This window comes from Saccopteryx bilineata, chromosome 10 (genome assembly GCF_036850765.1).
Source record: "Saccopteryx bilineata isolate mSacBil1 chromosome 10, mSacBil1_pri_phased_curated, whole genome shotgun sequence".
NCBI lineage: Eukaryota > Metazoa > Chordata > Mammalia > Chiroptera > Emballonuridae > Saccopteryx > Saccopteryx bilineata.
In genome coordinates, this window is record NC_089499.1 from 19,120,501 (window position 1) to 19,136,054 (window position 15,554).

Below are 15,554 nucleotides of genomic sequence, written 5' to 3' on the forward strand. Positions count from 1 at the left end.
CCCTTGAAGACTGGCTAGCTACACATTCATATATTCTCTGGAAAAAGAAAAAGAAATATTTTCTCATACCTGCAGCTGCCATGTGTTCACTTGTTCTGATTGGCTGGAATCCCACAAAGGGGATCTGCATGGATAATATTAAACCCACAATGTAGAAAGTGCTATATGCTAAAAAGACAAAATAGGAAACAAATATAATTTACTACGACCATTAAGTACTTCAAACATAAATGTACACATAACTAATTTTTTAGCAAAGTTTTAACTGAACTTATTTTAAGACTGGAATACTGATGTGACTGTTCTACCTGATGGTTAATCATACATTATAAATCATGAAAATTCTTTCTGCCAATTTAAAAAATTATTAAGTACTTTATTTTGCAGACTATCATTTAAAACAGTTTAGGAGACGATTGGTGCTGCTTTCTTCTCTCCAAAATGAAATCAAACTTTTTAAAATCTATCATTAATAATCACTGACACAACCCAAAAAGCTATGTGCTATATAAATAAGTAAACACCATTCCTAATTCCATTAATCCAAAGCATGCATAGCCTAATGAATACTTATATTATCATCATATGAATAGTTGCTACTGTCTCAAAAGCTCAAGTATTCACACCTTATAGTCTCCAACTATTCTTTTGTATAGTACTTAAGAGTAAAAAAAGAAAAAAATAACTGTCCACTAAATTTTCTGTAATTAAAGAAGAAAAGGACTTTGTACACAAAAGTCAGGCCATACAACACAACAGACTAGTTATTGAATTTATTAGGGTCTAAGCGAAACTTCTTTGCTCTTAGCATTGAGTATAATATTCTTGGCTTATACCAGTCTAAAAGTGTAGGCCAACTGGGGAGGGATACAATTTTGTGTAATAGACTTGTTTCACATTTAGATATTCGCAGACCACTATTAAATAAGTTAATTACAGAGAGATAGTATTTAAAATCACTAGAGTTCAAGTTAATAATGTAAGTGATGAAGATGAGTTCAAGGGAAAAATAAAAACTCAAGCTCAGGAAACACAAAAGGCTGGGGGAAGAGGGAACTTTAATTTGTATTGTTTTATAAACATATACTGTATTAATGTCAAATGAAGCTGACCTAACAGAAACAGGTTTTAAACAACATTTCACCTCTGAATAATCCTCTATCCAAATTAGCCTCATTTATACCTACTTTATATACACCAATGATGCAAAGTTGATAAATGTGATGCATGCAATAACCCAAAGATAACCATTTTCTTTTAAGAGAAACTGGATTCACGCCTTTCCTGTTTTTATATTTTTTGGATCACTGATCCTGAGAGGTTTACACAGGAAGATATATGTTCTATCTCACCGCACTCCCTGATACACAGGTATTTCCATTAAATAAAGTTCAGGATTACTAGACAGGTATTATAAGATATCACAAACATCTTGCTAAATACTGCCCTTCTCCTTGAATCTGTAAAATTAGGTGTACATCTCTATACCTCAATTTAAATCTCATTTACAACCCATGTTTTAAAACACAGAAAATAAGAATTAGATATACTAAGTAGAAAGAAAACAGTGAATTAACTCAATTCTTAAAAATAAACACAATGTTCACACAAATGAAAACATGTTTTTACCCAGGCTTTGTACTATAGCATCTAAGAGTGTATTTAAAAATTACCTCTATAGCCTGACCTGTGGTGGCTCAGTGGATGAAGAGCAGACCTAGAATGGTGAGGCCACTGGTTTGAAGCCCTGGGCTTGCCTGGCCAAGCAAGGCACATGCGAGAAGCAATTACTATGAGTTGATGCTTCCCGCTACCCTCCCTTCTCTCTCTCCCTCTTTCTCTCAACTCAAAAAAAAAAAAAAAAAAATTACCTCTATAATTCTTTCAAATATTAACCTTATATCCATTACAGTCAAGGCAGTCTAAAATTACAAAACCCTATATAGCACAATACTATCTTCTAAGAGATATCTAATTGAGAAAGTCAGAGATGTACAAAAATAACCATAACAAAGAGAAAAAAGTACATGTGAAATCAGTGGGGAAAAAACCCCAAAACGTGGCCCTATAAAAACGTCAAGAGGACAAGACTGCCTCTTCTGGACATGAGCATTCAAGAGTCAATAGACAACACCAGTACCATTTCTGCTACTGTTTGCAGAGGGCCTCAACTCAAACCCACCATGTAGCCTAATAGCAATCATTCCCCACCAATTCTTTCTACAAACTCTATAGAAAACTAAACTACTATCCACATCTATCACTACTTCCTATCCATCCACGTTAACCGACTTTTCTTACCCTTTAAACCAGAAGAATAAACTATCCATCAGAGTAGTGAGTCCTACAGAAATGCACACCACCACTAATGTTGTAAATCATTTATTACATCATGAAAATGTTACCACACTGCCATCCTGTGGAAGTACAGTTACTGGCATTCATGACTAAAGATTTGCACTTCCCATGTGTTAGAAGAATTCCAGAAAAAACTTATCATTAGAACGATACATATAAGGTCTATTACTGTTTATTTCCAACAACAAAAAACAAACCCAGCAAACCTCTCTGACGTAGGTAATCTTAAGAGAACCTAAACATCTTTCACTCTTAAAGTACTTTTATTTTTAATACAAAGGTATGGGGTGGGACCAGATTGATATAGAAAAAAATAAACCACTGCCCTTGACTTAAGGCACACAAATGAGTTGTTCTATAAGATAAAATGCACTGCAAGATCTAACTCAAGTTCCATTGAAATTGTAAGTTTTCAAGAAGCTCTTGATGTCCCTCAAGCTAACATATATCTTCTCTGTGACAAAGTATTACAATTTATGATGCCTACTGCATCTCTTCCTTCTGGCTATAAACAATCAAATAAATAAGCTTTATATCTTTGTGTTACTGTTTTCCAAAAACATTATAATGGAACCATATTATTTTACTAAGACACTGGTTTTCAATCACAACTCTGTTCAATTCAATCGGTAAGTTTTCTGTCCATATCACAGAAAATAAGCCCTAAGTAAGATTTGAGACACCATCTATTAATATCACTAAGCCTCTAGAGCCTCTAGTTCAAGAACGTTTTAAAACCTGTAGTCTAAATAAAGATACACTATGCTCTGAATGTTTGTGCCCCACTCCTCCACTCTTATGTTGAAACTTAATAAGCAAGGTGAGGGTATGAGTAGGTTGGATGTGATTAGGTCATGAGGGCTCCAAGTATTAGGACCCTTTCAAGAGAGGGCCCAGAGCGCTCGCACACCCCTTCCACCACATGCGAGGACAAAGCAGAGTTAAGTTTCAGCTATGTGCCAGTAAGAGAGCCCTCACAACAACATGACCATTCTGTTGACTCAATCTTAGACTTTCCAGCCTCCAGACTGAAAAACATTTCCGGCCCATGTTATTTTGTAATGGCATCCAAAATGAACTAAGTCTATAATATATTACACAGAAAAGGCTTTCAAAGTTTAAACTGTTTACTTTGAGGATGTTCAACTTTTCATAGTAAGCTGAATCTGAATAATATGTATATGTAAAGAATTTTCATGACAGAAATGCCCATTCCCCCCAATTTAAAAAGAAATGGTTGACAAATAGTAAATGTAGATTCATTTCTACAAAAACAAAACAAAAACTCATCAAGGAGTTGGTAACAACACACTTATGTAAAAATGCCTAACTCTCCTTGTAAATACAGGGGGTCACTGGGTTATGACAATCTTTACATACGACATTTCAAGGTTATGACGCTCACTCCCATAAAAACTTTAAAAAATTGCAACGTATTTCGGCTTACATTGTCATCATTGTACTTTCTTTTTACACTCATTTTTTTTGTCATTTTTTTCTGTTACTACAGTGCAGTGTGTAGTACATATTTAGGTCCTTTCCTTTTTCTGTGACTTAGTTGTGTCTTCATGTTCTAGGATCATGATTTTACAACTGTGTTAGGATAGGTAAGTAACTTAGGCTAGGGTATGTTTCGACTTACACCAAAATTCAGGTTACATCACTGTTGTAGGAATGGAACTGTTTCATAACCCAAGGACGCCCCATACAAAACAAAAAATAAATATAAAATTTTCACTATCTCAGGGGTAATACTAGCCTAACAGAAATGTCCAACAAAAATAACATATGAAACATCTCATACAAATTGACAGATTTCAAAAGTCAAATCACTTACCTATGTAGACTCTTTTGCTGTATCTCTGCATCAGTAATAACACAAATACATGCAGTGGAATAAGGTTGATAATAAACACATAACCACCCCAAGCAGAGACCTATGGATAAATAAGTTCAATAATGTATGTATATGTTTGCTTTTTAAAAGTTATGTTATATCATGATAATCTAAGCATACAATAAACAAATATATCTATCAATTTTGAGAGATGTTTAGAAATGGATTTATAAAACCCACAAATAACCTATTTCTCCTTATTTTTTATTAACAGCATAATACAATCCCGTAAATCCATTATGCTTTTCTACATTCACTGGAGGAACGGTCAAATTAAATTAAACCTAAGAATGTTGAGAACACTTTAACTTGTGAATTGAAGTAAAAGGACTGTCACAAAGGTAAGAACTTTTAGAATATGGATTATAAATTTTTAAAAGAAAACAAAAACAGCTTTTACTTCCCCCATTTTAGGTGATAAACACATTGCAAGAAACTTTACTGAGAATATAAACAATGTTAGCAGCAGTCAACAACTCAACTAAAAGGAATACTCAGATGATCTGGATATGTTTTGAGATCCGCAAAGTAAAGGTACTGCCTAGGGTATAAATTATTTCCTATAAAAATCAAGATCCTATTTTAATGTTTAGCCTGTACCACAAAGCTAGAATAATTCTATTTAATCACAATAATTGAGTATGTTCTAGTGTAAATTAATAGATTCTAAATATAATATTTACTCTCAACCAACAGATTTAATAATTTTTTTCTTTTTTAGAGAGAGACAGGAAGGGAGAAATGAGAAGCATCAACTTGTAATTGCGTTATTTAGTTGTTCACTGATTGCTTCTCATTCGTGCCTTGGAGTGGGAGGTGGTGCTCAAGCCGAGCCAAGGACCCCCTACTCAAGCCAGCAACCTTGGGCTTTAAGCCAGCGACCACGGGATTATTTCAACAATCCTATGCTCAGCTGACTAGCCTGCACTCAAGCTAGTGACCTTGGGGTTTTAAACCTGGGACCTCGGTGTCCCAAGTCAATGCTCTATTCACTGTACCACCATTGGTCAGGCTACAGGATTAATTTTTTAAGTACATTTCAGTAACAGGCAATTGGGTCTTAACAAGATCAAAGTTTTGAATGTGCTCTAATAATTAAAAGTATGAAAGAGCCATTTATAGCCAAGTCACCTTAAAAGACTATCTGTTGGCCCTGGCTGGTGGCTCAGTGGATAGAGTGTCAGCCTAGCGTACAGATGTCCTGGGTTTGATTTCCAGTGAGGGCAAAGGAGAAGCGGGCAAAGGAGAAGCATCTGCTTCTCTCCTCCTTCCTTTCCCCATTCTCTCATTCTTCCCCTCTCGCAGCCAGTGGGTCAATTGATTCACGCCGTGGAGCCTAGGATAGCTCAGTTGGTTCAAGCATCTGCCTCAGGAGCTAAAAGTAGCTCAGTTGATTCAAACATTGGCCCCAGGTGGAACCCAGTTGGGGTGCATGCTGTAGTCTTTCTCTGTCTCCCCTCCTCTTACAAAAAAAAAAAAAAAAAGACCACCTTTTAACATTCATATTCTAACAATGCTGCTCTTGCCTCCAATATTTTACAACAAATTGTAAGGAATAGTCTTTAGTTTACAATGCATACAAAAATATTTTATTGTTTCAGTCTCCTGCTACTTTTCACCAAAAACAAAGGTACTCCGATTGAGCACCTAACCAAACGACTCCTGATTATTTCTAAAATTTAAGTCTAAACTTAAAAGAGAATGAGTTTATTATTACTGAGTACAACTGCACAGAATGTGCCCCAGGCTTTAATCACTTTTAATCTGTTAAAAAATAAACAGTAAAAAATAAAAGTTTTACAGGTTAACCTAGACGACATGACCATTATTTAGGTTAAGCTGTATATCTGAAAAGAAAAATTCTTGTTTCACTTGCTGTGAATATTATATTTGAGAGGTTTTTAGCCTTCTCCTTTAAAGCAGATGTCCAAATAGGCCCTAGGGATGGGTAGGGAAGAGTATACATTAAACAAAATTAAGATCCGAAAGATTTCAGGAGAAACGAAGTGGAGAACTAGCCTGTGATAAGAAGAGAATAATGAAGAAAAGATACTAGTCTAACTGCCAAAAAGGACTCATTAGACCTCATGTAGTTTCAAATATAAAATCTTACCATATAGAAATACGATAAGCAGCAGCACACTGTCCAAAACACAGACCCAGTTTTTACAGATTTTACCTTAAAAAAAAAAAGAGCAACTGATGTAATAAATATTTATATATGTTCTGTTGAATAAAAATATGTTAAATGTTTAGTAAACTTGTATTACACAAATCAAAGTTATTAAAAAAAGTACTGAAATTATTCACAATCTACTTAATATATGTACTTACAGCACTGGACAAAAGTCAGACATTTTAGGAATAGCTTTGCTTTTATTTCTAGTTATTTAGTTTTCAGTAAAAAGAATTATCTTAAAAGAAACAAATTATATTTTCCCACTTGTTATATTTTATATTAAAATTAATAACAAATTGAGATTTTTAACTGAAGAATAAAATTGTTCAGTAAATCTACATTTCTATATCATTGGTTTGCTTAGCCTTAATCTGTAACTTTTCTTCATTTGAATGTGATGATTCATCTCGTATAATTCTAATCATGAGCATCCATTTTTGAAAACCTTTCATCATCTAGAAATATTCGATAATATAATCATTATCTTCAAAAAATATATATTCCTAAAATAGTTTCTAAATAGCCTAATATATCAGAAAAATTCTCATATGCTCTGAACTAGAAAGAAACTTGCAGTTAGAGAAGGTTCAAAAAGTGACCAATTTCTAGTGACTTAAAAAACTAACTGGCCTGGTCGGTTGGCTTAGTGGAGGAGTGTAGGCCTGGCATGTGGATGTCCCAGGTTCGATTCCTGGTCAGGGCACACAGGAGAAGTGACCATCTACTTCTCTCCCCCTCCTCTTGTCCCCCCTCTCTCTCTCTCTTCCCATGGCTCAACTGGTTCCAGGGTGTTGGCCTCAGGCACTGTGGATGGCTCCATGGCATCCACCTTAGGCGATTAAAAAAAAAAATAGCTTGGTTGCTGAGCAACAGAGCAACAGCCCCAAATAGGCAGAGCATCGCCCCCTAGTGAGTTTGTGGGGCAGATCCTGGTCAGGACACATGGTGCAATCTGTCTCTCTGCCTTCCCTCCTCTCACTAAAAAGTTTAAAACTAGTCAAAGAAATAATTGTAAGAGTTTATATATTCATCTGAGAAAGCAAAATATGTTAGCAACTCCAGAAAATTAATTTTTAAATTTCAGAAAACACAAGCTCTATATATGTATGCCAAGGGCAAAGAGTCATTAATTTCATAAGATGAATTATGTGAATGTCCTAAAGAAATGACAGATCTAAGTTATTGCTACGTCCTCATTAAAAGTTCAAATTTAACTGTATTCCACAGAGCTGATTTAAAGGAATTCTTTAGTTTTAAAATGGAACTCTACTACTACATTAAAATAAAGTATAGGTGACATTCCATCAGTAGTAACCCTCCAGCCATGGTTTTGTTTTCTAAAGTTTCAAGTTACCTGAAGTCAAACACGATCTAAAAATATTAAATGGAAAATTCCAGAAATAAACAATTCATAAGTTTTAGTGCCACTCCAAACAGTGTGAAGAAATCTTGTGCTGCCCGTCCGTCTTGCTCTGACATGAATCATCCTCCGTCCAGCATCTCCAGGCTGTGTACACCACCTGCTCATTAGCCACTCAGTACCTGCTGCGGTTATCAGATCAACTGTCGTGGTACTGCAGTACTTATGTCCATATAACCCTGTTGTACTTAATAATGGCCCCACCGCACAAGAGTAGTGATGCTGGTCATCTTTTAAATGCTCATAAAAAGCCATACAGTACTTTCTTTATGTGAAAATGTAGATCTCGAGTTAAGGAAAAAAGAAACCATAGACTGAGGCAGCTAAAATCTACAGTAAAACCAAACACTCTATCCATGAAATTGTGAAGAAAAGAAATTCATGCTAGTTTTGCTGTTATACCTGAAACTGCAAGACACAGCAACAGTGCATGGTAAGTGCTTAGTTAGGATGGGAAAAGTTATAAATTTAAGTGTGGAAAGTTTTTGGAAATTTTTCAAAAATTAAATTTTTGAGAGACCACATTCACATAACTTTCATTACAATATACTGTTGAAATTGTTCTATTTTATCACTGTTGTTAATTTCTTATTGTGCCTAATTTATGAACAAAACCATCAGAGATATGTACATGAAAAAACAGGAAATAAAGGGTTTGGTACCATCCACCATTTCAGGCATTCACTGGGGGACTAAGATGTAACCCCTGTGCATGGGCAGTGGGCGTGGTGGTGATTACTGTCGTCAAAATGTATGGTATTGGTGCAAGAACAAAGATCAATGGAATAGAATAGAAAGCCCACAAACAAACCCACACAAGTACAGTCAACTGACCTTTGACAAAGGAGCAAAGGCAATTCATTAGAGAATGGACAGTCTTTTTCAACAAAACAGTATGAGAACTAGTTGTACACCTACATGCAAAGAAGTGAATCTGAACATAACCCCTCTCAAAAATTAAAACAAAATGGATCATAGACTTAAATGTAAACATAAAACTATAGAACTTTTAGAAAACAACATAGGAGAAAATCTGGGTATCCTCGGTCTAGTGATGATTTTTTGTTTGTTTTTTGTTTTTAACTACAACACCAAATGTACGATCCATCAAAACGAAACTGATAACTAGGACCTGTTAAACAGAGTAGAGAGAGAATGTCTTCATCACACAAAATTCTATTGGAAAGCATTCCTCTAAGATCTGCAAACATAATGTGTTCAGGTGTACAGTACTGAAAGACCTCAATTCTGCTTGTGCTTAGGATGTGAAAAGCTAAAAAAAAAAAAATAGGTCATTTTCAGCACAAAAAAAAAATCTACAAAATAATGTATTTTCTTACACTTATCAAAAAGCTAAAGTTACAAGGCAAACAAATAAGCAAGTGCTAGGATAGCTAAGGATCTAGACACAGGGGAGTTGGCACTCACAAGATCTCTTCCATGGGCCTCCACCAGGTTGTCCTATTGTTTAGATGACAATTCTCCCCAAACTGATCTACTGATGTAATATACTCCCAATAAAAATTCCAGTTGGCTTTTTGGGTAGATGTTGATAAGCCAATTCTAAAATTTATATAAAGCAAAGGACTAGCAAGAGCCAAAAAGTTCTGAAAAAGAGGAACAAAGTTGAATTACTCATGCTACCTGATTTCAAGAGTTTTTATAAACTAATAAACACAACCTGGTACACTGTCATTATGACAGATACATAACAAATCAAAACAGAAGAGAATTCCCAAACAGACTCAATGTATATAGTCAACTGAGTCAAACAAAGCTCCCAAGATAAGTAATTCAGTGGAGAAAGATAGTCTTCTCAATAATGTTAGATCAACAGGACATCCAAATCCAAGAGAGAACCTAAACTCTTTTCTTGTACCACAGACCATAATAATCAACTCGAGATGGATCACAGATCTTAATGTAAAACCTCAAACTATTCAAATTCTAGAAGTAAACATGAGAAAATATTTTTGATTTTGGGGTATGCAAAGATTTCTGACAACACACCAAAAGCAAGATACATAAAAGAAAAACATGATGAACTGAACTTCATCAAAATTAAAAATTTCTATCCCTGGCTGGTTGGCTCATGGTAGAGCATCAGCCTGGCGTGCAGGAGTCCCGGGTTCAATTCCCGGCCAGGGCACACAGGAGAAGCGCCAATCTGCTTCTCCACCCCTCCCGCCGCCAAGACTCCACTGGAGCAAAGCTGGCCCGGGCGCTGAGGATGGCTCCATGGCCTCTGCCTCAGGCGCTAGAATGGCTCTGGTTGCAACGGAGCAACGCCCCAGATGGACAAAGCATCACCCTCTTGTGGGCGTGCCGGGTGGATCCTGGTCGGGCGCATGCGGGAGTGTATGTCTGACTGCCTCCCCCATTTCCAACTTCAGAAAAATACAAAAAAGAAAAAAAAAATTCTGCTCTTAGAGAGATATAATTAAAAAATTGAAAAGGCAAGCCATGGACTGGGAGAATATGTTTGTAAAACACATCTAATAAAGGACTTATTTCCCCAAAAATATATAGAACTCTTACAACTCAATAATAAGAAAACAAACAACCCAACCAAAACATAAGTAAAAGCTTTAAACAGATGGAAAATAAGCTGATAAAATGATGCTCAATATTAGTCATTGGGAAAGAGCAAATTATAACCTTGAAATACTATTACATACCTACCAGAATGGCTAAAATGAAAAAAGTCGAACATACCATTCACTGATGAAGCAAGTAAATGGAACTACTCATTCTCTGGTGGAGGATATGGCAAAATGACACAGCCACTTTGGAAAAACATTTCACAGCTTTTTATAAAATTAAAAATGCACTTATCTGCAAACCAACAATCCCTCACCAAGTATTTATCCAAAAGGAATAGTAATATATGTGAATATGAAGAATTGTATACAAATATTTATAGCTGCTTTACTCCTAACTACCACAAGCTAGAAAACAAGATAACTAAACATAGTACACCCATACAACAGAATACTACTCAGCAAAAAAAGTAACCATTATAACATGCAACAACGTGGATGACTCTCAAAGTGTATGTAAGTGAAGTAAGCCAGATACAAAGGGTTAATAACACTTACTCTTTGATTATAGGGCATTCTGGGGAAAACAAACAAACAAAAAACTCCCAAATATATATAGACAAAAATCAAATCTCTGGTTGCAGAAATACAAGTTAAGGAGAAGACTGATTACAAAAGCACAGAGGAAATGTTAAAAACAAAGCAAACAACAAAACAAAACAAAAAACTCATAGGTGGCAATACGATAAGCACTGCTCCAAATACTATTTTAGCTGTTTTTTAATAGTAGCAACAGAATAACAAACATGTACTAATCACTTTTTTGTGTTCCCATTACATACATTAACTTATTTAAATTATATCAGGTAGGTACTAACATTCCATTTTATAGTTGATGAAATACACATTAGGGTGATTTAAACACCCTCAGTGGTAGAGGTAGTCTTTAAACAAAAAGGAACCAAACTATGGCAATTTGGCTACAAAGACTGTACTCTTAACCACAGGATCCTATATAAAAAATAAATAAATAAATGGCCAGTTGGCTCAGTGGTAGAGCATCAGCCTGCCATGTGAAAGTCCCAGGTTTGATTCTGGGTCAGGGCACACAGGAGAAACAACCATCTGCTTCTCCAGCCCCCTGCCCCCATCTCCTCCCGCAGCCATGGCTCAAATGGTTCAAGCAAGTTGGCCTGGGCATTGAGGATGACTCCATGGCCTTGCCTCAGGCACTGAAATAAGTTTGGTTGCAGAGCAATGGAGCAGCAGCCCCAGATGGGGCACATGCAGGAGGAGTCTGTCTCTCTGCCTCTTACTTAAAAAAAAAACAACTCTACAGAACACATAACAAAAATTGTTTCAAAAATGTCCATCAACAGTGCTTTGAAAATAATGTGATGACAAGAAGTAAATATTTTAAATTTAAAAACCTACACCTTGTAAAATATGGTTTAAAAATAAGCATACTATCCACACAGAAAATTAATAAGGAAATAATGGCCTTAAATGTCACATTAGATCAGATTCACTTAACATATATTTACAGAACATTTCATCCCAAAACAGCAGATTATACACTTTTTAAAGTGCACGTGGAACATTCTCCAAACTAGACCATATATTAGGCCACAAAACAAGCCTCAATAAATTCAAAAAAATTAAAATCATATCAAGTACCTTTTCCAATCACAACAGCAAGAAACTACAAATCAACTACAGAAAGAAAAATGGAAAAAACTACAAATACATGGAGAATAAAAAACATGCTATTGTACAAAACAACCAATGAATCAAAAAAAAATTAAAGAGGAAATCAAAAACCACTTTGAAACAAATGAAAATGAAAGCATAACATCTCAAAATTTGTGGAGTGCAGCCAAAGCATGTTCTAAAAGGGTGATCACAGCTTTACAGGCCAACCAGAAGAAACAAAAAAAATTCCAAATAGGCAATCTCACTTTACATCTAAGGAACCTAGAAATACAACAAATAAACTCAAAGTAAACAGAAGCAAGTAAATAATTAAGATCAGAACAAAAATAAATGAAATAGAATTTAAAAACAATAGAAGCAATGAATGAAACTCAGAGCTGGTTCTTTGAAAAAATTAACAAAAATAGACAAAATTTCAGCCAAACTAAGCAAGAAAAAAGAACAGCGCAAGTAAATTAAAATCATAAATGAAAGAAGTTAACACTAAACACCACAAAATACAAAGAATGATTAATGAACACAATGAACAATTATATGCTAACAACTTGGACAATCTAGAAGAAATGGGTCAATTTCTGGAAGCATATAACCTTCTAAGGCTCAATCTGGAAGAAATACAAACAAAATCTAAACATATCAATTACGAGCAATGAAATTGAAGCAATTAAAAAAAACAAAAACCTACCTCTCAACAAATTAAAAGTCCAGGACTAGTTTGAATCCTACCAAAATTTTAAGAAGATTATCATCTACCCTTGAAGCCAGCATTACCCTGATCCAAAACCCAGAAAACATTACAAGAAGAGAAAATTACAGGCTGATATCCTTGAACCCAGATGTACCAATTCTCAGCAAAATATTAGCCAACCAGATCCACAACACATTAAAAGGATTATACACCATGACCAAGTGGAAGTTATTACAGGTATGCAAGGACGGTTCAACATCCATAAATCAACATGATACATCATATAGAGAAAATAAAGGATAAAAATTATATGACTATCTCAACAGATGCAGAAAAGTAGTGGACAAAATTCAACACCCCTTTATGGTAAAAACTTGCAACAGATAAGTACAGAAGAAACATTTCAACATAATAAATATATTACTATATGACAAACTCACAGCTAATAAACTGAATAGTGAAAAGCTGAAAGTTGTTCCTCTGAGATCACTATTACCACTTCTATTCAATGCAGAATTGGAAGTTCTAGCCACAACAATGAACAGAAAAAAAAACAAAAGACATCCAAATCAGAAAGAATTAAAACTCTGTACACATGATACTATACACAGAAAATCCTATATACAGACTTCATAAAGAACTATTAGAATGATTTCAGTAAAATTACAATATAAATACATAGAAATCTGTTGTTCTATATACCAATAACAGAAGAAAACAAAGGCATCAAAAAGTATAAAATACCTAAAAATAAATTAAACCAAACAGGTGAAAGACTTGTACTCAGAAAACTGTTAGGCACTGAAGAAACTGAAAAGGATACAAATAAAGGATATACCTTATTCATGGATTGGAAAGATTCATATTGTTAAAATGTACTTATTATCTAAAATAATAAACAGATTTAATGCAACCCCTGTCAAACTAGAACTAATCCTAAAATTTATAAAAACCACAAACGACCCCAAATAGCCAAAGCAATTTTGAGAAAGAGTGAAGTGGGAGCTATCACTCTCCATTTCAAACTATACCACAAAACTACGATAATCAAAACAGTATGGTATTGGTATAAAAAGTTATATAGATCAATGGAATGGGGAGCCCAGAAATAATACTTGGCCATTTTATGCCTCCCAGCCCAGAGTTCCAGTGTCAGAAAGAGAAGTTCCCATAACTTCTGGCTATAAAACCAGCCAGACTGTGGCTGAGAGAGATGAACGGCTGTTGAAGTCCCAGGCAGTTTCTCTTATAGAGCCCATGCACAGACTTAGTTGGACTCACTCACTCTGAGTTCCAGTACTGGGGCAACAGCTTGAAAGGTACCCAGACATACATAAAGCAACTGAAGTGTTCGGCATCAGAGTGAGCTGAAGGAAATTTCCCCCAGATGGAAGTGCTGGTTGAGGCACTTCCTTTCTAAGCCCTTCCCCTACACAGCCAGCAAGCAGGTGCCATATCTTAGTCTCCACTGACCTGGCTATCACTGTTCACTCTTGGTGATTCTGAGACCCCACCCACCCCACCTAACTTGAGGGCCCCTACCCAAGCTGTTTTCAGTGGCTTTTTCATATAAATGACCTGTCTGGCTCAATGCTTCAGACTTTCCTCAAAATCTCTCAAACAAGAGGTATCTATCTTCTGTGAGCCCCACATCTCTCATTGAGTGGCCTCAGGCTCGTCACCAGTGGCAGCCAACCTTGATTACATCTGGGTTTGCATCTGGGTCTTTCCTGGGCAGCTCCAAGCCCAGCACAAGTAGCAGCCATCTGAAGACCTCTTTGTAGTTCATGCCAGGTAACGCTGGGCAGAACACAGATGGGGGCTAACCTTGGCTTGTACCTCCCCCAAGGCCCCAGAGCCAGCACACCCAATGGTCAGCTTCAGCCCAGGCTGAAGCACCACACAACCACCTCCACAAGCTACAAATTGAAAGGGTGGACTCTACAGGCACCAGAGTGCAGTAGGCCCTGTACAGCTGATCCTCCCTTGTGGCTGCAGCTGGTCCTTGCAGTTCACTGGCCTGGGGGTGCATCCCTCTCACTAATGTGCCAACAGCAATCAAGGTTCCACCACAATGGAGTGTATACACAGCCCACAAGGGTGAACGGGGAGGCTGTGCCAGTAGATCCTACAAGAGACTACTATATTAGGCAACTCTACGAAGCCCGGGAGACACAGCAGCTCTACCTGATAAATAAACTCCAGAAAAAGAACAGTGAAGGAGAGAAACTTGTCCAGGGTGGTGAACACACAATGCAATATGCAGATGGTGTACTAGAGAAATATGCATCTGAAACCTATATAACTTTATTAACCAATGTTACCCCCAATAAACTCAATAAGAAAAAAAAAACCTAAAAAAAAGAGACAAGCAATCTATTAGTTGCAGAATTCAAAACACTAGTTATACGGATGCTCCATGAACTTAGGGAAAGAGTAGAAGAACCTAGAACTTCAACAGCATAAAAAAGCACATGGAAAGCCTAAAAAAAGAACCAGTCAGAAGAAACAAAGAGTAATTTGCAAGGAATGAACAATGATAGAGTAGATGGAGCCAAGAATCAAAATAGCAATTACAATATAAGGAAACAAAAAACACAATCAGAACAGCAGAAAGAAAAAAGAATTCTAAAAACGAAGATAGTAAAGATAGTATAGAGAGCCTCTAGGACCTTCAAGCATATCAACATTCACATCGTAGGGATACTAGAAGGGGGAGAGCAAGAAAGTGAAAGCCTATTTGAGCCCTGACCAGTGGC

At 36.1% G+C, this 15,554-nt stretch overlaps 1 protein-coding gene across 1 annotated transcript in view; it reads right to left on the minus strand.

Annotated features, from left to right (window-relative positions):
• Positions 1-15,554, minus strand: part of STT3B (STT3 oligosaccharyltransferase complex catalytic subunit B) — a 76,192-nt gene that overhangs the window by 20,358 nt on the left and 40,280 nt on the right. The window contains exons 4-6 of the mRNA XM_066244516.1: positions 6,369-6,434; positions 4,196-4,295; positions 70-168 (exon numbers count right to left, since the gene is read on the minus strand). Coding sequence (XP_066100613.1) covers positions 70-168; positions 4,196-4,295; positions 6,369-6,434 — 265 coding nt within the window. The remainder of the gene's footprint in view (positions 1-69; positions 169-4,195; positions 4,296-6,368; positions 6,435-15,554) is intronic.